The sequence below is a fragment of the Lepus europaeus genome, chromosome 10 (genome assembly GCF_033115175.1).
Source record: "Lepus europaeus isolate LE1 chromosome 10, mLepTim1.pri, whole genome shotgun sequence".
NCBI lineage: Eukaryota > Metazoa > Chordata > Mammalia > Lagomorpha > Leporidae > Lepus > Lepus europaeus.
Window position 1 is genome coordinate 113,458,931 of NC_084836.1, and position 21,260 is coordinate 113,480,190.

Genomic DNA, 21,260 nt, shown 5'->3' on the forward strand with positions numbered 1-21,260 from the left:
CTTTTGATGCTTTCTCAGATGCATCAGCAGGGAGCTGGATTGGAACTGGAGCAGCCGGGACTCAAACTGGTGCCCGTGTGGGATACCAGGGTTGCAGGCAGCGGCTTAACTCTTATGCTTTCAGCAGCCCTGATGCACTTACTTATCTCATCATGGGTTCTTAAGACAATATTTTTGGTTTATTCTGTTTTCATAACTGTGTTAGCTACTAGCTGCCACTCACCACTATATTTCAGTGGGAAAATGTTTTGAATTCCAGTCAGCTATCTGTAAGTTTCAAATAGCCTGAATAGTTCTGCTTAATTTGCTGTGTGTCTGAATCTTTTTAATTGGTTGCCGTATGGGATATTTGTAGTTACTTGTATTTCAAATGAGAACAAAATTAGTGTTGCTGAACATACATCTTTGTTCTTGGTGTTGTGTACTTTGGAGGGATCGCCATTATTCCCACTGTCAGTTGCTTGCTGTGTATAGATTTCTATCCTTAAATAGACATGAAATGTAAGGTATGATTATCCTCAGTTGTACATGTGACAGGGTTTCACAGGTGAAAGGTATGTACCTGAAGTGATACTGGGATGAACTCTTAAGTTTGATTCCAGTGAAGCTGTATTGTCTTTTATTATATCATAGTCAAGCTGTGGAAGGATTCAAGCCCTTGAGTTTTATTGGATAGGCAGCCAGAAGGCACTATGTTCGGCAGGGAATACCTAAATGGAAAATGACACATCAAAGTAGTGAAAGTGTTCTATAAAGTTTGTGACTTCTTTTCCTCCCCTTTCCTTCCACAATGGACTTCTGAATTTGGGAAGGCATGGGCTTGATCACAGTACAACAGATAAAAGAGAATGCAAAGAAGAATAAGAGTTGGTAAAAGGAACTAGGGGAATGGTGATATCAAGTAATAAAAAAGAGAAGTTTGTAATAAGAGTCTTACACAAGTTTTTATATTGATTTAAAGCTTAAAATACTGAGAGTGGATAGGGCAGGTACTTGACCTAGTGCTTAATATATCTGTTAGGGTGCTTGCATCCCACACTGGAGTGCTGGGATTCATTTCCTGGTTCCTGATCTAGCTTCCTGCTATGCTGAACCCCGGAAGGCAGCAGGTGATGGACGGCTCTAGCAGTTGGGTTTCTGCTACATACATGGGAGACATGGATTGAGTTCTGGGTTCCTGGCTTTGACCTGGCACAGTGCCAGGTGTTGGGAGCATTTGGGAATGAATAAGCAGTTGGGAGATTCTCTATTTCTCAGATAAACTAAATAAATAAAAATTAGAAGAAATTAGAAAAAATATAGACAGAGATGAAAAGTAAATAGAAACAGAATGTAGTGTATAAAATGTTACAATGAAAATATGAAAAGAACGTTAGGATAAAGAAGGGAGAACTTGGGGTTGGTGCTATGGCACAGCAGGTTAAGCTGCCGTCTGTAGCGCTGGCATCCCATTTGGTACCAGTTTGAGTCCTGGCTGCTCCACTTCTGATCATGTTCCCTGTTAATGCTCCTGAGAAAGAAGTGGAGAATGGCTCAAGTGCTTGGGCCCCTGTACACACCTGGGAGACCGGGATGAGGCTCCTGGCTTTGGCCTGGCCCAGCCCTACTCTTTGTGGCTATTTGGGGAGTGAATAAGCAGATGGACGGACCCCCCCCCCCCCCCCCCGTAACTCTGACTTTCAAATAAATCCTTTTTTTTTTTTTTTTTGAAAAAGGGGGTTGGAGGGACTTTCTATGAGAGGTTCAAGGTGTTTCTTTTTCTTTTTTTTTAATTTATTTGAAAGGTAGACTTACAGAGAGGCAGAGGCAGAGAGAAAGTCTTCTATCTGCTGGTTCAATCCCCAAATGGTTGCAACGGCCGGAGCTGGGCCAATCTGAAGCCAGGAGCCAGGAGCTTCTTCCAGGTCTCCCACGTGGGTGCAGGGGCCCAAGGAGTTGGGCCATCTTCTACTGCTTTCCCAGGCCATAGCAGGGAGCTGGACTGGAAGTGGAGCAGCTGGGACTTGAACACCCATATGGGGTGCTGGCACTGCAGGCAGAGGCTTTACCCACCTTGCCGCAGTGCCAGCTGGGATATTTTCAATAGAGTTGACAGTGCAACAAGATCTATAGGAATATTCTAGAGAGATATGAGAGATTTAAAAACAAGTGAGCTGGCACCACGGCTCACTTGGTTAATCCTCCACCTGTGGTGTCGGCACACCGGGTTCTAGTCCCGGTTGGGGCGCCGGATTCTGTCCCAGTTGCTCCTCTTCCAGTCTAGCTCTCTGCTGTGGCCCGGGAGTGCAGTGGAGGATGGCCCAAGTGCTTGGGCCCTGCACCTGCTTGGGAGACCAGGAGGAAGCACCTGGCTCCTGGCTTTGGATTGGCGCAGCCGCAAAGAGTAGGGCTGGGCCAGGCCAAAGCCAGGAGCCTCATCCGGTGTATACAGGGGCCCAAGCCCTGGAGCCATTCTCCACTTTTCAGGAGCATTAGAGGGGAACACGATCAGAAAGTGGAGCAGCCAGGACTCAAACTGGTACCTGCCATAGCAGCCATTTGCGGGGTGACCCAACGGCAAAGGAAGACCTCTCTCTCTCTCTCTCTCTCTCTCTCTCTCACTGTCAAACTCTGCCTGTCAAAAAACAAAAAAAAACAAGTGAGTGACTTAAGGTTTAAAACAAAATAGGAAGTGTTGCAGAGATTGTCCTTTGTGAAAACTTTGAATGTAGATCACTTCGGTGACTGCTGCTGCTGCTGCTGCTGGTGGTAATGAAAAAAGGGATGACTCATATTTAAAATGAAGCTGAATTGAAGTTTATAAATTTAGATCTTAGAGAGCAGATAGATTCAGTGCATTAAACTGTAGGAGTCAGTGTAACCCTAAAACAAGAGTTAAACAGCTAGTTATGATGCTGTCAGGAGAGGGTAATTCAATTTAGGTGGAATTAACTCCTTCTGCACAGTGTATATTTGTGAACTTCCACTTTTTTGTCCATGTAGAGGTTGAGAAGTCTCTTGGCAACAGCTTCCAGTTGAAACTAACACCTGCGTTTGTTAATTGGTATGTCCAGTTATGGGATCGGAGCCCCTGAGGAGTGGTGTTTGACTTCCAATTCATCAGTTTTAAACCTGAGGATAAATTTGAAGGAGCTTACAGTCAGCCTGTTGATTAAGAGTGAAAAGGCAGAGCGTACAGATGGTGAAGAGAGAACGAAACTTTTTGCATGAAATAGTTAAATTACATTCAAATGTTTTTCAGTTCAGTTTATATCCGTTGCTTTTTTTACTTTGTTGTTCCTTGCTAGCCTCTTTCCCGATGTGTTGGAATTATAAAGATAGATGTGGAGAAACTAGCAGGACTTAAGGTCATACTGTTCGCTTGTGTGTGTCATCTTCTCCAGGGTAGTTTGTTGTAGGTGACAGGTGCATACTTTTTATTTGGTTTCCTATTGGTTGGGTTGCTGTGGTACTGCAACATTGGAATTTTTTATATGTTTTCTGCTAGTTGGAGGGTTAGTTTATGGTGTCATTCATCTCTGTTTCTTGGACCTAAAGTGCCTAGTGCTTGAGCTGTAATTGAATCAAGCTGAAAATTGATTGTATTATTGGTTTATGCTGTATCCTACTAGACATAATCAATTATTAGCAGCTTAACAAAAGGGTATTGCCATGTTGTTTTTATTTAAACCTTTTCTCCTAGTCACTCTGTGGTTCTTGTCCTCCTTTCCATGGTTAACAGGAAGCGTAAAGGCAGGAGACCCTGCTTGGAAGAATCATCCAGCTGGTGAGGAAGAAGGCTTATGTACCTGTCTCTTCCCCTGACCCCTGGATACAACTGGTTATATTTTTACTCAGGTGTTTTTTTTTTGGTTTTTTTTTTTTTTTTTTTTTTTTTTTAATAGGCAGAGTGGTCAGTGAGAGAGAGAGACAGAAAGGTCTTCCTTTGCCATTGGTTCACCCTCCAATGGCCGCTGCGGCCGGTGCGCTGCAGCTGGCGCACCGTGCTGATCCGAAGGCAGGAGCCAGGTGCTTCTCCTGGTCTCCCATGGGGTGCAGGGCCCAAGCACTTGGGCCATCCTCCACTGCCTTCCCGGGTCATAGCAGAGAGCTGGCCTGGAAGAGGGGCAACCACTCAGTTTTTCCCTCCACAGTGCCAGTTTTGCTGGAGCTGTACTTACTACTCAGCATACGGGTAACATACAAAAAAGCCTTTTATTTTGGTGTTTTAGAAAAAATGATCGTGTAGAACTAAGCCTTTAGATTAATTAACGGTAGCTGCGGCTGAGTTGTCTGAGTAGGGATGCTAATCTATAACTTGAGTTTCCAGTGCAGCCTTTGTGTGTGATGCCTCGAGTTCCTCCCAGAAGCTTTGATTCCTGGCCGACCCCGCCCTCCAGCCAGTCTTGTTTTTGACTGGAGCAGTCTCAGCTCTTTGTGGTCTTTCAAGCAGTTTTCAGTAAATCAATTCAAATCCACAGATGTTGACTGAAAAATTTCGTTAAGTGACTGTGATTCTCAGGAGATGCGGAGAACGTCTCCCTCATTACTATGTTTAACCAGGTGTTGTGCAAGAGGGCAGACTTCAGAGGACCAGCTGAGTACCTGCTGGGGCATCCGGAAGTCCTTGGCCTCCGTGTTGAATCTTGACAAACCCAGGGATAAAAATACTTGGCAGACTCTCCTTTAGGGGTATATTTTCTGCTTTTCTGATCTCAAATTTTCTATTTTTTTTTTAGGATTTATTTACTTGAAAGGCAGAGAGAGAGAGAGAGGGAGAGAGAGGAGACAGAGGGAGAGAGCTATCTTCCATCTGCTTGTTCACTCCCTAAATGGCCACAACACTGGCCCCTCAGTTTCTTTTTGCTGTGTGAACCACTGTCTGGTTGAAGTGGAGATAAGGTCATGGCCAATCATGTTAGGCCATCAGAGGAATCAGTTAATCCAGTGACTTGGAGAGTAATAGTTAGGTTTGGGAACATGAGGGGAAAAGCAGGCTTAGCACCAGCCCAAGTCAAGCAGCTTCTTGTCCTTGAGCCTTATATGACGTGCCCCTGCACTATGGATGTCACAGCCCGTCCGTGCTCTTACTGATTCTGCTAACTGGCTGGAAATGTGATTCATTGGTTTGTTTTTGTGGTGGTGATGGTGCTGGTGGTGAATAAAATACCCAAGAAATATATTTCTTTTAAAGATTTATTTATTTGAAAGACAGAAGGATAGACAGAGACAGAGGTATCTTCCACCTGCTGATTCACTCCCCAAATGGCTGCAGTGCCAGAGCTGGTCCAGGCTGAAGCTTCATCTGAGTCTCCCAGGTTGGTGCAGGGGCCGAAGGGCTTGGGCCATCCTCGGTTGCTTTCCCAGGCATGTTAGTAGGGAGCTGGATCAGAAGTAGAACAACAAGGACTTGAACTGGCACCCATATGGGGTGTTGGTGTCGCAGGTGGTGGCCTAACCTGCTGAGCAACAACACCAGCCCTGCAAGAGATATTTGATATACAAGTATTTTGTTGGTTATGAAGTATTAAAATATATTGTAGTTCCAGAGGAATAATATGTACTTTTGTATATTACTTGTGTGTAATTACCAATGTATGATATGCCCAGTGTTATATTGCCACAAAAGTTACCTTCTCCCTAATCAGTTCAGGAAAAATGATATATTTTAGCGGATATCTATACCAATTGAGGTTTACTGGCAAATCTACCCCCATTTTGGCATAGCATGACATTTCTTAGGTCTCCAAGATAACTTCTTGCTCAGAGTGAACACACTGGTATTGTTGATTGATATCTTTTCCTTTTGGACAGAGAGTACTTCCTGTGTCCTTGTCCATTTGTATATAATCAAGCTTTTCTCCTGTCTAAACCCCAAATAACCAAAAAGAAAACTGCTAATACTTCCAAGTCATCCGCCAAAGTTTGTCATTTTTGAGCTACAAGTATGAGCCTTTGCTGCTTTTTAGCCTCAATTATTTCATGAATGTTTATTTCTAACAATTATATTCTGTGGCTGCCTAAGTTTTAATATATTTCATAGCTTGATTGTTACGTATAGAAAGGCCTATGGTGTTTATTCAAAACATTCTATCTAGTATCTTGATGCTTCTTGCTCATTTTACAACATATCATGCATGTGCTTCTGACTTTTTGGAATAACAGAAAAGTAGCATTGAAAGGTATCCTAAGTTGCTACTCTTCTGTATTTGAATAATTGCACAGAATCTCCTTAAGTGTGTGCATTGTCACATTAATACATCTAAGTCATATAACATAAAACCTCTTTCAATAAAAACATTTCAGATAAGGGAAATAATTGCAAAAGTGGCACAAGAATCTGTGCTGGAGGTCCTGTTGAAATATTGCATTTATGTTTGCTTTTGATTCTGATTCAGTAAAAGTTCCCCACTCTAGTCCTTTTTTATAGTGTGTACAAGAGGCTTGCAAAAATCATCTCTGATTGGATTATATTTAACCTGGAAGATCGTTTAAATATCATTTCCAGTTAAACTGTGAATTGGGGTATGTGTGTGTGTACAGCTATGTCCTGATCCTATTCATCTATGTAGGTGATAATCTTCAGCTGTAGGAAAGCAGTATTTAGAAGAAGCTTGATATTAATTGATTATTTAGATTTTTTTAATGATAAATGTTTCATTATTTATTTAGATATTTAAGCTCTTACACAAGCTGGTGAACACTTGACAAATTATTTCTCCCATAGAACTGTAACCACGCATTCGTACACAGTAGAAGTACACGGTTGAACTAATATTAATGCACATTACTGTTTTATCAATTACATAATAAAACAAATTATCAGATATTCAAATATCAACTTACACAGCTCAAAAGGCATGTAAAATATTAGATTCTGCCCAATTCATTAGCAGAAACCCACTTTTTGGCAAGAGATTGGGAAGAAAAATGACGTGCTTCAAACAGAAATAAGTTGGTAAACAACTTTTAATAAGTATGGAAAACATCAAAAGAATTTCAGAAATTTTATGGTCTTTTTTAAGCTACAATAACAAAGCATCTCTACCTCTTAAATATTTTTTAAAGATTTATTTATTTATTTATTTATTTGAATGCAGAGTTACAGAGAGGCAGAGACAGAGAGAAAAGTCTTCCATCTGCTGGTTCACTCCTCAGATGGCCACAAAAGCTGGAGCTGAGCTGATCCTCAGCCAGGAGCCAGGAGCTTCCTCTGGGTCTCCCACACGGCTGCAGGTGCCCCCTTGGGCCATCTTCCACTGCTTTCCCAGGCCATACCAGAGAGCTGGATAGGAAGTGGAGCAGCCAGGCCTTGAACCAGCACCCATGTGGGATTCTGGCACTGCAGATGGCAGCTTTACCCACTATGCCACAGCACTGGTCCCTCTTAAAAATATTTACTAAATTAAGGCCGGCGCCGCAGCTCAATAGGCTAATCCTCTGCCTGCGGCGCTGGCACACCAAGTTCTAGTCCCGGTCGGGGCGCCAGATTCTGTCCCGGTTGCCCCTCTTCCAGGCCAGCTCTCTGTTGTGGCCCAGGAGTGCAGTGGAGGATGGCCCAAGTGCTTGGGCCCTGTACCCGCATGGATGACCAGGAGAAGCAACTGGCTCCTGGCTTCGGATTGGTGTGATGCGCCGGCTGCAGTGCACCGGCCATGGCGGCCATTGGACGGTGAACCAATGGCAAAGGAAGACCTTTTTTTCTGTCTCTCACTGTCCATCTGCCTGTCAAAAAAAAAAATATTTCCTAAATTAAGGAGGTTCATCTACATGTTTTGTGCAAGACAAAGGCAACGTTTAACTAAAAATATTTAGTAAGCCCCTCTGTTGTTTTTTCAGGTCCTCCCTGTGAAGTTGCACCTCGTGTGCAAATGTTAAGTTAACTGAAAGGCTTTTTTTTTTTTGTCTGAAGATGTTGAAGATGTGCTTCTGTACAGTTAGATTTTAAAAATGGAGGTTTTATTAATAGCAAAGAATGAGATTTATAGAAACATTAAATAATCAGACTTGGTTTAAAAATAACCAGTGGTTGTGGGAGATATAAACATGAAATGAGCAGGCAAATAACCATTGAGTCCCTACTTTCAGTGTTTGCAATGACTGAAGGAACAAACCACATAAGGTCTACAGCGTTCATAGTTCGTGGGATTCTAATTCTGCAGGATACTAAAAATACCCAAGTGTTGTGGATATTTTGGCACCTAATCTTTCTACATTTCTTATGTATTGATAAGATTCTGGCATGGGAATAGATTTACGACCCAACTCAACATTGCATGATTTTGGGAAAGGTCAGTTGGTACAAATGATAAGCACACTTTTTTTTTTTTTGACAGGTAGAGTTATAGACAGAGAGACAGAGAGAAAGGTCTTCCTTCCGTTGGTTCACTCCCCAAATGGCTGCTACAGCTGGTGCTGTGCCGATCCAAAGCCAGGAGCCAGATGCTTCTTCCTGGTCTCCCATGCGGGTACAGGGGCCCAAGCACTTGGGCCATCCTGCACTGCCTTCTCGGGCCACAGCAGAGAGCTGGCCTGGAAGAGGAGCAACTGGGACTAGAATCCGGCACCCATATGGGATGCCGGCATCTCAGGTGGAGGGTTAACCAAGTGAGCCACAGCGCTGGCCTGATAAGCACACTTTAAATGCTAAACAACAAAAATCCTTTGCTAAATGTCCAAATAAGTTAGTTACAACCCCAGCAGAGAGGTTGCAAATCTGTGCATCTCATGGCCTGGTGAAACTGCTTTTCAGCACCCCTTAGGAAGCTTCATTAGACTTAGTCACCAGGCCAACATGTTCGCTAATATGTACGACAGTTTAGATCCCGTCTCAAGTTCTACTTCCAAGGCAATAGCATGAGGCACCCCAGTTTACTGAATGCCATCCAGGTCAGAACCTCGGAGAAAGCTCTGTGGCTCTCCACTGCTCTTCGGAAAGTCCACACATGTGGGACCAAGAGCGCCACACAACTGAGGAGCACGTCTGCTCGTTGAAGAGGTTCCGAGGTGCTAGTGGCAGAAGCAGGGCTGGGGTCGGTGGCAGCGATGCAGGCAGCGCCACCAGGGCTATAGATAGCTTTTCCTAATCACGCGACTGTGAGGGGCAGACATCTGGTGTAGTAGTCTAGAGGTGACTTGGAAGCCCTGCATCCTGTGTCAGTGCTGGGATGCATGCCCTGCTCCTGAGAGTGCACCCCCTGGGAGGCAGCAGGAGCAGGCAGCTCCAGTAGCTGTGGAGTTTCTGGCTCCTGGCTTTGGCCTGACCCAGCTCTGGCTGTTGTGGGCGTTTGGGAGATAAACCAGAATTACCTGTTTGAAAAAAAAAAAATACTCTGAGAATCACACTGGGAGGCAGCCTGTAGGGTTTCCCCCATTCAACATGAACTTTGTCCCTTGAAAAATACTATGAGATTCTGCTATATTTTTCCCCTTTGTGTATGGATTTTTCTTACTCCATATATCCTACAAACTAGATGTGTTCTAATTTAAGATGTAAAAGCATAAGTTGTTACTGATCTGTGTTTCTTAACTGAGAATTTCTTGGGCCAGGTCCATGTGATTTGACTCTAATGGTGTAAGTTTAGTGTGCTTATGCTAGATAATTTACCTTTTATACCTTAAAAAGAGTAATCTACCAAAGTACTCAGAAAAGTTTGTGGAAAGTGTAATTAGAAGATGTTTATTTGGGTGCAAAACTTTTTGAAATCTATTCATAGTTTTTGTATTATACACGTTTTTTACAAATCTTCTGAACAGCTCTCATATGCCATGGCTTTCAAAAAAATTTTATAAAGATTTATTCATTTGTTTGAAACAGAAGGAAAGACACAGAGAGGGAGTGGGGAGGGTGGGGGGAAGAGAGGGAGAGATGGGGAGAGAGAGAAAAATCTTTCCATCTGTTTGGTCACTCCCCAAATGGCTGCAACAGCCAACTTGAAGCCAGAGCCTGGAACTCCAGCTGGGTCTCCCGTGTGGGTGGCAGGGGCCCAAGCACTTGGGCCGTCTACTGCTTTCCCAGACACATTAGCTGGGAGTGTAATTGGAAGTAGAGCAGCCAGGATTTGAACCAGCACTCATATGGGATGCTACCATTGCAGGCTGCAGTTTAACCCACTATGCCACAATGGTCCCTTAAAATTTTTTTGTACCAAAGTAAACTAAGCTTTTATTTATTTACTTGAAAGGCAGAGATAGACAGCAAGAACTTCCCTCCTGTGGTTTACTCCTCCTGTTCTACAATAATCGGGACTTAGCCAAGCCAAAAGCAGCAGCCCAGAGCTTAGTCTGGATCTCCCACAGCAGTGGCAGGGACCCGACTGCTGCCTTCCGGGTGTGCACTGGCAGGAAGCTGAAACAGGGACTTGAACCCAGGCCCTCTGATGTGGGTGTTTCCGGTCTTTACACGCCCAAGTGCTTGTCCTCCCTTACCTGTGGATTCATTTTTCCATGAAGTTTCCTAGGTGCCCTTACCTCTCCTCCCAACCAGAAGCATAAAGCAGCTTTGGCAGTAAAACAAGTGCTGTCTGTAGGGTTTAGTTTATAACTAGATTAATGTCAAGTGGAAGGTGTGCGGAGTGTGAGTCATTTGTGCTAATGAACTGTACTCTACAGACTTGAGCGTTTTTGAGGGCAGAAATACTTTTTTTCCTGTGGAGCATTTTCTTGAATTTAATGAAATTTAGGACGGATGTTTTTGCTCTACTTTGATTTTTGAGTTATAATAGTTTGTTATTTACTCTTGATCTTGTTTATTTCTGAAGTAAATTTGCTGTAACTTGTTACATTTGTCAAACCTGTTAATAAAATAATGCAGTATGGGGAATATGCTGTATCTTGAGTAGCTGTACGTGTTCGGGCAGATGCCATTTCTGTGGTTATGACTTAGGATTTTGCATTAGTACTGTTCTGGATAGTTGCCTTTGTGACCAGGGGATCAGGGATCTATGAGAGAGTAAACTTTGTAGCAGAGAGATCTTGAGGGCTTATGTATGTTATAGCTTGTTCCTGCAGGCCAGGAGAAGGAGCTGTGTGTGTATGTGTGCTTAGGATATGTTTAGGTTTCTCTATCCATGTAAATGGCCATTGACACAAATGGCATGTATGCATTTTGGATTTAGAGTGATAATTATGCTTACTGATTTTTTTCCATCTTAGGAGATTATCATGTTTGATAAATTATCATGTTTAATGATATAATGATTATGTTTAATGTTTCTATTTACATTGAATGATTATCTGCAAGATCTGAATGAAAGAATTTCTAAATGTGATAGTTGAATATTCCTTACATTTACTCAAAACATTGTTAAAAAAGGTTTACTTATTTATTTATTGAAAGGCAGTGTTGCCGGTGCCGCGGCTCACTAGGCTAATCCTCCACCTTGTGGCGCCGGCACACCGGGTTTTAGTCCCGATCGGGGCGCCGGATTCTGTCCCGGTTGCCCCTCTTCCAGGCCAGCTCTCTGCTGTGGCCAGGGAGTGCAGTGGAGGATGGCCCAAGTGCTTGGGCCCTGCACCCCATGGGAGACCAGGAGAAGCACCTGGCTCCTGCCATCGGATCAGCGCGATGCGCCGGCCGCGGCGGCCATTGGAGGGTGAACCAACGGAAAAGGAAGACCTTTCTCTGTCTCTCTCTCACTGTCCACTCTGCCTGTCAAAAAAAAATTAATTAATTAATTAAAAAAAAAAAAAAAGAAAAAGAAAGGCAGTGTTACAGAGAGAGGGGAAGAGATAGATCTTCCATCCGCTGGTTGACTCCTCAAATGGCCACAACAGTGGGAGCCAGGCCAGGCCAAAGCCAGGAGCCAAGACCTTCTGGGTCTCCCATGTGGGTGTGGGTGGCAAGGGCTCAAACACTTGTGCCTGAGAAAGCAGTGGATGATGGCCCATTAGCAGGGAGCTGGATCGGAAGTAGAGCAGCTGGGACACAAACTGGCACCCATGTGGGATGCCAGCGTTGCAGGCAGTGGCCCAACCTGCTATGGCACAATGCCAGCCTCTGTTGAAAACATTTATTGGCCATATATTATGTATTATAATACTGTACACTGTACCGAGGATTCAGCTCATATTTAATAGCAAAGTAAGAAAATAATATTGAAAATACAGACTAACATGTCTTTCAATTGAAAGAAGTGCTATTCAGTTTTAGAAATTCAACTGTGTTTGATACCAAAGTAAGGAAATGTTTAATATAGAGTAATATAAATATAAATATCTAACATAAGTTGTGTCTTTGAAATAAAAGACTATTACTCAGTGGATAGTTTACCACTCAGTTTAAAACAACCAAATTTAAAGCCTAGCTATTGATTTATATTGAACTATAAATTGTAGCTATTGATATGTAGCTGGAATTCTGTTGTGCTTAAGGAATCACTCTTTTAAAATATGAATATTGTAAAGATCAAAGTAAAATTTTAAAATTTAGAAGTAATCTTAAATTTAAGACAGACTTGTAAGAAAAGGAGTAGTGCAAAGGGAATGTTAAGTTTCTCTTCGCTCCAAGAAAAGCCTGTGTCAGCATCGCTCCCAGACCTTCCTCACCCTTGCGCTCCTTTTTCTCTCCTCCTGCCCGCTGCCTGGTCTCCTTACAATCCCTGCCATCCTCTCAGGGTCATTTGCATAGATGATGGCTGCTTAGGACTAAATAATAATAATAGTGGTAGTTCTTACATAAACATAGTTCATACATTAAGTAAGTTAACATTCATCAGACACTTTTTATCTGTTGTCCATTTTTGTCCATTTTCGTCTTGTTATTGATTCAATAATGCTTTTTTTTTTTTTTAATTTGACAGGTAGAGTTATAGACAGTGAGAGAGAGAGAGAGAGAGAGACAGAGAGAAAGGTCTTCCCTCTGTTGGTTCACTCCCCAAATGGCCGCAACGGCCGGATCTGAAGCCAGGAGCCAGGTGATTCCTCCTGGTCTCCCATGCAGGTACAGGGCCCAAGCACTTGGGGTCATCCTCCACTGCCCTCCTGAGCCGCAGCAGAGAGCTGGACTGGAAGAGGAGCAACCGGGACAGAACCAGCACCCATGTGAGATGCTGATGCTGCAGGAGGAGGATTAACCAAGTGAGCTACGGCGCCGAACCCAATAATGTTCTTTTTTTTTTTTTTTTTTAAATTATTTTACAAAGGTAGAGAGAGAGAAAGAGGTCTTTCATCTGCTGGTTCACTCCTCAAATGGCCACAATGGCTGGAGCTGAGCCGATCTGAAGCCAGGAGCCAGGCGCTGCTTCTGGGTCTCCCACATGGGTGCAGGGGCCCAAGGACTTGGGCCATCCTCCACTGTTTTCCCAGGCCATAGCAGGGAGCTGGATTAAAAGTGGAGCAGCTGGGACTTGAACTGGCGCCCAGATAGGATGCTGGTGCTGTAGGTTGGGGCTTTAACCCACTGTACCACAGCGAAGGTCCCTCAATGTTCTTCATAGCATTTTCTTCTGTCTAGTACAGGATCCAGTCAGTCTAGGATCTGTACTGTTTACACTTTGTCTTTTATGATGATGGCTTTTTGTTTTTACTTATTTGAAAGAGTTACAGGGAAAAACAGATCTTCCATTTGCTGGTTTACTTCCCAGATGGCCACAATGGCCAATACTTGGCCAAATGGAAGCCAGGAGCTTCATCTGGGTCTCCCATGTGGGTGGTAGGTACCCAAACACTTGAACCATCCTCTGCTGCTTTTCCCAGGCCTTCAGCAGGGAGCTGGATCGGAAGTGGAGCAGCCAGGACTTGAGCCGGTGCTCATGTGGGATGCCCATGTTGCAGGTGGTGGGGTTACCCACTATGCCACAATGCTGACCTGATGATGACTTTTTTTGACATTGAAATTTTTGAAAATATAGTTTTCCTGAGATTGTGCGATTCTGAGTTATGCTTTAAAATCATAATATTGAGTCACTTTCAGTCAAATTTAAGTTACTTTCTCTTTTTCATTTAAAATCATGTCAAGGGAAAAAATACAAATTTTTGAGGCATTTCAGCCTTTCATCCTTATGCTTTACTACCAAAATATAAAATGAATTTCATTGGTATTTAGTGTATATCAAGTACAACTACAGAGACAGTTATATTGTCTAGAATTCCTGATTATTGTTCATGTGATTTTAAATTTTAAAAGTCCATATTTTAAGTGTGATCAGCATCTTGTATTTTTTTAATTTTTATGTTTTAATCTTTTTAAAAATTTTTTATTTTTTATTTTTTTATTTGACAGAATTATAGACAGAGAGAGAGAGAGAGAAAGGTCTTCCTTCCATTGGTTCACTCCCCAAATGGCCGGTGTGGCGCCAATCCGAAGCCAAGAGCCAGGTGCTTCCTCCTGGTCTCCCATGCTGGTGCAGGGCCCAAGCACTTGGGCCGGCCTCCACTGCCCTGTCTTCCTTTCTGGTAGTATTCTGCCACCTAGTGGACATTTGTTATTTGGACTTTGATTATTGACATACAATTCAATGGTTCTCATTGTCTTGTCCTAAACAAGCGTTTACTACAGATAAACTTTCTTAGTAAGTAAAGGCTTTGTAGGTGTCTTGAATTACAAGCTACTGTGTGTTAAAGTTGGTTCTCCAGCACCTTCTGTGGTCCCTTTGTCCTGGAGGATCACGTCCATGTGGACATTTAGGAATATTTAAGAAAATTAAATGGAGTCAAGCCGGGACCTCATATTTATAATAAACTTCTCAGTCCTCTTGTTAATTCTCTGAATTGGCTTTTTTTGTTAAAAACTTTAACTGGAATTCATTGAGAACCGTGGCTTTGATTGAATCAACTTTTTTGTGTGTGATGACAAAAATGTAAATAAATAGTGACAAAAAATAAAGTTGGTTCTCTTTCTCAGTAAGAAAAACTAATCTCATTTATCTTTTTCTTCAATAAAACTTTAACCAAAATATACTATTTTTCCATCAGTCAATATCAAAATAATTGTTGCTGTGGATCACTGTCAAAATGTTTCCCTAACCTCAGGAGTTTCATTGTTTTATGTCTACTTTCAAAGAAGAGTTTTACAATGTCATTTACATAGTCTAGGTTTCTTTTGATGTAATAGAAGAAAAAGCTCACTGAGTGATCAGTATGAATGGAATGATACAAAGGGAAAGAGTGCTACCAGAAAAGACCTTAAGTAATCTAGACTTTTATCATTTGAAGACCTCTTACCAAATTACAAGAGAAGATTTTATTTGTGCTTTACTTGAGTATAAATAAAGTTTAGGATTTTGTCAACTCTGAAGACTTGACTGTCTCTTCTTGTTATTGAATATGAGGATGGTGTATTATTCTTTTCGTTTTTTAACATTTATTTATTTATTTATTTGAAAGAGTTGTAGAGAAAGAGAGAGAGAGACTGAGAGAGAAAGAGATCTTCTGTCCACTGGTTCTCTCTCCAAATGGCCACAACAGCCAGGGCTGGGCCAGGCTGAAACCAGGAGCCTGGAAGTCCATCCGGGTCTCCCACGTGGGGTGGCAGGGCCCACAGACTTGGCCATCACCTGCTGCTTTCCCAGGCATTGTTAGCAGGAATGCTAGATGGGAAGCAGAGCAGCAGGGACTGGAATTGAATTCACACTCAGATTTGGGGTGTGGCTTCAGAGCTAGACATTCTGAATAATTACAGTGGAATATGATTTGGGTAGTTTCAGTATAGTAATTTATGATGAAGAGTGTTGGGAATTATCTAACAATTTAGAAATCAAAGTAGTACTGAATTACCAGATACGGTCAGTCATGTAACATCTTCATTGAGTCATGGGTGTTTTATAATGCTTCTATCTTATTTCTTGCTCTTTCTTAGTTGCTGATGTATGTTCAAGATGAGTGGACTGGGAGAAAACTCCTTGGATCCTCTGGCCAGTGAATCGCGAAAGCGCAAGCTGCCGTGTGATACCCCGGGACCAGGGTACGTGACTGCTGCGCAGGAGCCTCATGGGCTCCCCTGCCCAGCTCCTTCCGTGAGGGGATTGCATTGCAGCTTCCATTTATTTATTCTCTGGCTAGACTCTTTTTAGAGGCTTTCAAAATTGCTGATTCAGATAGAAGGTAGAAAATTATGGCAACAGCCTGGTACTCTAAGAATCCACTCCCAGGGTGGAGGACTTAGGGGTGGATGATCAAGGTTATTATAAGAATCTTCAGTGTCCTTAGAGATTATAAGTTCTTATTTTGACTTTGTGACATTTTCTTCTTTTCCTGAATAAAATTAAAGTTTAAAAACCAGAAAGAAACAAAATACTGTTATCTGTGCGGTGCCACTCTGTAGATTTAAGTATTTGCAAAGGTCAGTATCTTATGAGTTTTAATGTGAAAATTGAAAAATAAACATTCCACAGTTAACAGAACCTCACCATGAGTAATACGTAGCCATCCCTGTTTTGGTTATACTTTGTTTGTTTCATTATCTCTGCTAGGTAAGATTACTTATTCCTATTTTCCAGATAAAGGAACTGAGACTAGCTCTGCCCAAGGACACCTAACAAAAAGGTGGAATTGAATTAGGTTTGTGTGAATTTCTCCTGTCATACTGATTCTCCCATGCAGTGTTTTGATCATTTCTGTTGGCTGAGATTAGTTTGTTTCCATATGAAAGTGCTGCTGCTCAGAGAGCTGGCTCCTCTCATTGCTGTTTTCCGATGGGGACATCATGGCTTTCTTCCTTTCTTCTTAGTCTTGCCTGCACTGGTGAAAAGTGGAGACGGGAGCAGGAGAGTAAATATATCGAAGAGCTGGCTGAACTGATATCTGCAAATCTTAGTGATATTGATACTTTCAATGTCAAACCAGATAAATGTGCGATCTTAAAGGAAACAGTAAGACAGATTCGTCAGATAAAAGAGCAAGGTAATACAAAGTAAGAAATACTCAAGTCTTTTGGGAGAAACTTATTTGTTTATATTTTACCCTTCCCCCCTTTTTAAAAATTTATTTATTTGAAAGAGTTACAGAGAGGAAGAGAGAGAGATCTTCCATTCACTGCTTCAGTACCCAGATAGCCACAATGGCCAGGGCTTGGCCAGACCAAAGCCAGAAGCCAGGAGCTTCATCCATGTCTCATACATGGGTGGCCGAGGCCCAAACACTTGGGCCGTCTTCCACTGCTTTTCCCCGGTCATTGGTAGGGAGCTTGATCTGAAGTGGAGCAGCCAAGACTCAAACCAGAGCCCATATGGGTTGCTGGAGTTGCAGGCGGCAGCTCAGCATGCTGGGCTGCAATGCCAGCCCCTGCGTTTGGCCCTTTTGCTACCTTGGTTAGATAGACCACAAGTGATTGCGTTAGTGCCTGGGAAAGGATGATGGATTGACCATCTTTGTCCTTTAGGAAACAGATCAGAGTTGGAAGAAGGTCATTGTGCTACCCTGTCACATGTTAGTTTCCTTTCGGGAAGCCATGGAATAGTACATTTAGCTTTCCCGGGTCACTACAAAGTTTAATTTTAACTTAAAACTGTAGCATTATCTCTTACCAGGAAATGTTCTGTATGGATGTATCTGTGTCTTTGTGTCTGATGGACTATCGAAGGTAGATTTAATCTGTAACGAAAAACCTGCTATATTCATACTATTGTCTCTGTCTTTTCAGGAAAAACTATCTGCAATGATGATGACGTTCAGAAAGCTGACGTGTCTTCCACGGGCCAGGGAGTGATTGATAAAGACGCGTTGGGACCCCTGTTACTTCAGGCAAGTGTAGAGATTTTTGGCCATCCAGTACTGTGTTGTGCCTTGTTGATACTTATTTTTTAAATATTTACTTTGAAAGGCAGAGCAGTAGAGAGGGAGATACAGAGAGAAAGGTCTTTCATTTGCTGATTCAGTCTTCCCAAATGGCTGTAACAATTAGGGCTGGGCCAGGCTGATGCCAGGTACTGAATCTCCATCTGGGTCTCCCACATGGGTAGCAGGGGCCCATCCACATTTTTTTTTAATATTTATTTATGTATTTGAAAGGCAGCGTTTCAGAGAGGCAAAGGCAGAGGGAGAGGTTCCATTCCACTGGTTCACTCCCTAAATGGCGGGAGCTTCTTCCAGGTCTCCCATGCAGGTGCAGGAGCCCAAGGACTTGGGCCATCTTCCACTGCTTTCCCAGGCCATAGCAGAGAGCTGGATAGTAAGTGAAGCAGCCGGGACTAGAACTAGCGCCTACATGGGATGCTGGCACTGCGGGCGGCGTCTTTACCCGCTGCGCCACAGCGCCAGCCCTGTATGCTGTCCTTAGATGTCTTTTTTCCCCTTCAATTTATTTTTCTTTTTTATGATCCTAGTGGTGTTAGCAATGATGTTAGTAAAATGATAGCTCACTGTTATTTGTCGTAGTTTTTATTTTTGTAAAATTTGAGCTGTACACAGTGGTATTACATAAAGACCACATTGCTTGAAATTCATGTGATAATAGTATACAGATTATATGACATAATTTTTTAAAGAGTTGTATTTGTTTTATTTGAAAGGCAGAATTGGGAGGGAGAATGAATCTTCCATCCAGTGGTTCACGCCCCATATGGCCACATGTGCCGGACCTGGGCCATGCTGAAGCCAGGAGCTTCATCTGGTCTTCCAAGCACTTGGGCCATCCTCTGCAGCTTTCCCAGACCCAGTAGCAGGGAACTGAATGGGAAGTGGAACAGCCGGAAATTGAGCTGCCACCCAGGTGGAATGGCAGCACTGCAGGCGGCGGTTTAAACCACTCCATCACAGTGCTGGCCCCTGCGGTAATTCTTGTCAACTAATTTTTTTTCCAAATTCTATTGATGGTTAAGGCTGCTGTCTTAGTCTAAGGTTACCATGACAGAGTGCCACAGACTGGGGGGCTTTAACAGCAGAGGGATTTGTTTCTTGCCATTCAGGAGGCTGGAAGTGCAAGGTCAAGGTGTCGGCAGAATGGTCTCTCATTGAGTTCTCTCTCGCTGGTTTGTCTCTCGGTGCTATGGCCCTTTCTCTGCATGTGTGTCCCTGCAATGGCATCTCTCTCTACTTACTAGGATGCCAGTCATACTGACCAGAGTCCCTTACAACCTCTTTTATCCTTAGTTACTCTGAGAGGTCCCACCTGTGGGCACAGCCATGCGGAGAGCCAGGGTTTCAGCATAGGAAGGTGGGGACTACAGCCGTCACTAACAGCCTGTATTCACCGATCCCTTGGTAGGCATTGGATGGTTTCCTGTTTGTGGTGAATCGAGATGGAAACATTGTATTTGTGTCAGAAAATGTTACACAATATCTGCAGTATAAGCAGGAGGACCTGGTTAACACAAGTGTCTACAATATCTTACATGAAGAAGATAGGAAGGATTTTCTTAAGAACTTACCAAAATCTACAGGTAGGCTCTTAATGTGTATTTTCTAAATATATTTAAAATTTTTTTCCTTGATCATTTCTTTAAAAACAGAATGTACCTGTTAGGAAATCACAGATCAAACTTGTGTAGAAAGCAAGTATTTAATAGCTACCTGCTTTGTAAATTTATTTGAAAGGCAGAGCCATCTCTATCTCTATCTCTGTCTGCATCTCTATGTCTCTATCTCTTGATACATATATACATACATACATATATATAGATATACATATCTATATATATATGAGAGAGAGAGAGAGACAGATCTTCCATCTGTTGGTTCACTCCCCAGATGGCTGCAACAGCTGAGGCTTGTCCAGGCCAGAGCCAGGAGGCTGGAACTCCAACTGGGTCTCCCACCTGAGTGGCAGGGGCCATTTTCTGTTGCCTTTCCAGGCACCTTAGCAGGGAACTGGATAGGAAGTGGAGCAGCCGGGACTAGAACTGGCATTCATATTGGATGCTGGCATCACAGCCATGGCTTAACCTGCTGTGCCGCAATGCCAGCTCCAATAGCAAACTCTTCTAATATGGCTTTGGGCAATTGAAAATTTGTTTTTTCATGGGATCAAAGTGTGGAGTGAGTTACAAAGTATTCAGTGAGATTTCTGTTCAAGTTGGAATTATCCAAATGTTTTCTATATTGCCTCTGTGAAGCATTAGTGTCATTATTATGGAAGGCACGGGTAATGAGAAAATGCATCTTGATTCTTGATGAGCATTGACTCGGCTACCAGCTTTCTCAAAAGTAATTTCAATCTGTCTTCCAAAGTTAATGGAGTTTCCTGGTCAAATGAGACCCAGAGACAAAAGAGCCACACATTCAATTGCCGTATGCTGGTGAAAGCAGCGCATGGTCTTCTGGAGGATACGAACGCCAGTCCTGAGATGCGCCAGAGACATGAGACAATGCAGTGTTTTGCCCTGTCTCAGCCCCGGGCTATGATGGAGGAAGGAGAAGGTAAGAGCGGTCACGTGTTTGGGGTGTTCGTGTTCGTGGGATGCTCACATATTGCTCGTGGGATAAACAGCAGCCGAACTTGGAGCTGTGTGGCTTCCACTGCTGTGACTCTTCTCGTTGGGCTCCGTGTCCTTGCTTGCTTCTTGAACAGAGATGTCCCGAAGTCCTTATCTGGTTGCATTTTTTATCGTAGATTTGCAGTCCTGTATGATCTGTGTGGCACGCCGCATTACCACGGGAGAGAGAGCGTTTCCGTCTAACCCCGAGAGCTTTATTACTAGGCACGATCTTTCAGGTAAAAGCTGTGTGTGCGCATTCTCATTTTGGAAACGCTAATCAAACTTGACTGTTCTACCATGTGTACTACACTGTCATGTGAGTGCCTGCGCCCACCTCATGAATGCCTTCTGTGTATTTTCTGTATTTCTTAAATAACCCTCCAAGAATTTTACTGTAAAGCTATTAGTATTTGAGTGGTTGTCTTTGATGCTTAAATTTGTCCACAAATTTAAAGATACTTGACTTTCTCTCTGAATAGCATTTTGCATCAGAATTTAGTATTTTTTATTTAAACCTGTTTATTATAAAGATATACATTTTTGGCTGGCGCCGCGGCTCACTTGGCTAATCCTCCGCCTGTGGCACCGTCACCCTGGGTTCTAGCCCTGGTTGGGGTGCTGGTTCTGTCCCGGTTGCTCCTCTTCCAGTCCAGCTCTTTGCTCTGGCCTGGGAAAGCAGTAGAAGATGGCCCAAGTCTTTGGGCCCCTGCACCGGTGTGGGAGATGCAGAAGAAGCTCCTGGCTCCTGGCTTTGGGGAGTGAACCAGCGGTTGGAAGATATCTCTCTCCCTGCCTCTGCCTCTGCCTCTTTGTAACTCTGCCTTTCAAATAAATAAATAAATCTTTTAAAAACTATATATGTATGATTACATTAAATATAATTTATTGGTTGGTATAATTTATTATTAGGTTATAGATAGTTATTTGTTT

The 21,260-nt window shown here is 42.9% G+C and overlaps 1 protein-coding gene across 7 annotated transcripts in view; it reads left to right on the forward strand.

Annotated features, from left to right (window-relative positions):
- The window catches only part of NCOA3 (nuclear receptor coactivator 3), a 144,815-nt gene that overhangs the window by 93,675 nt on the left and 29,880 nt on the right, over nucleotides 1-21,260 (forward strand). For 6 of the 7 annotated variants that reach the window (XM_062204315.1, XM_062204319.1, XM_062204320.1 and 3 more), the window contains 6 exons: nucleotides 15,776-15,880; nucleotides 16,646-16,818; nucleotides 17,558-17,658; nucleotides 19,121-19,295; nucleotides 20,083-20,271; nucleotides 20,465-20,566. In XM_062204315.1, coding sequence (XP_062060299.1) covers nucleotides 15,786-15,880; nucleotides 16,646-16,818; nucleotides 17,558-17,658; nucleotides 19,121-19,295; nucleotides 20,083-20,271; nucleotides 20,465-20,566 — 835 coding nt within the window. In that variant the 5' untranslated portion in view covers nucleotides 15,776-15,785. Of the gene's footprint in view, nucleotides 1-12,919; nucleotides 13,057-15,775; nucleotides 15,881-16,645; nucleotides 16,819-17,557; nucleotides 17,659-19,120; nucleotides 19,296-20,082; nucleotides 20,272-20,464; nucleotides 20,567-21,260 lie in introns of all 7 variants that reach the window. The other variant, XM_062204317.1, reaches the window with a different exon arrangement.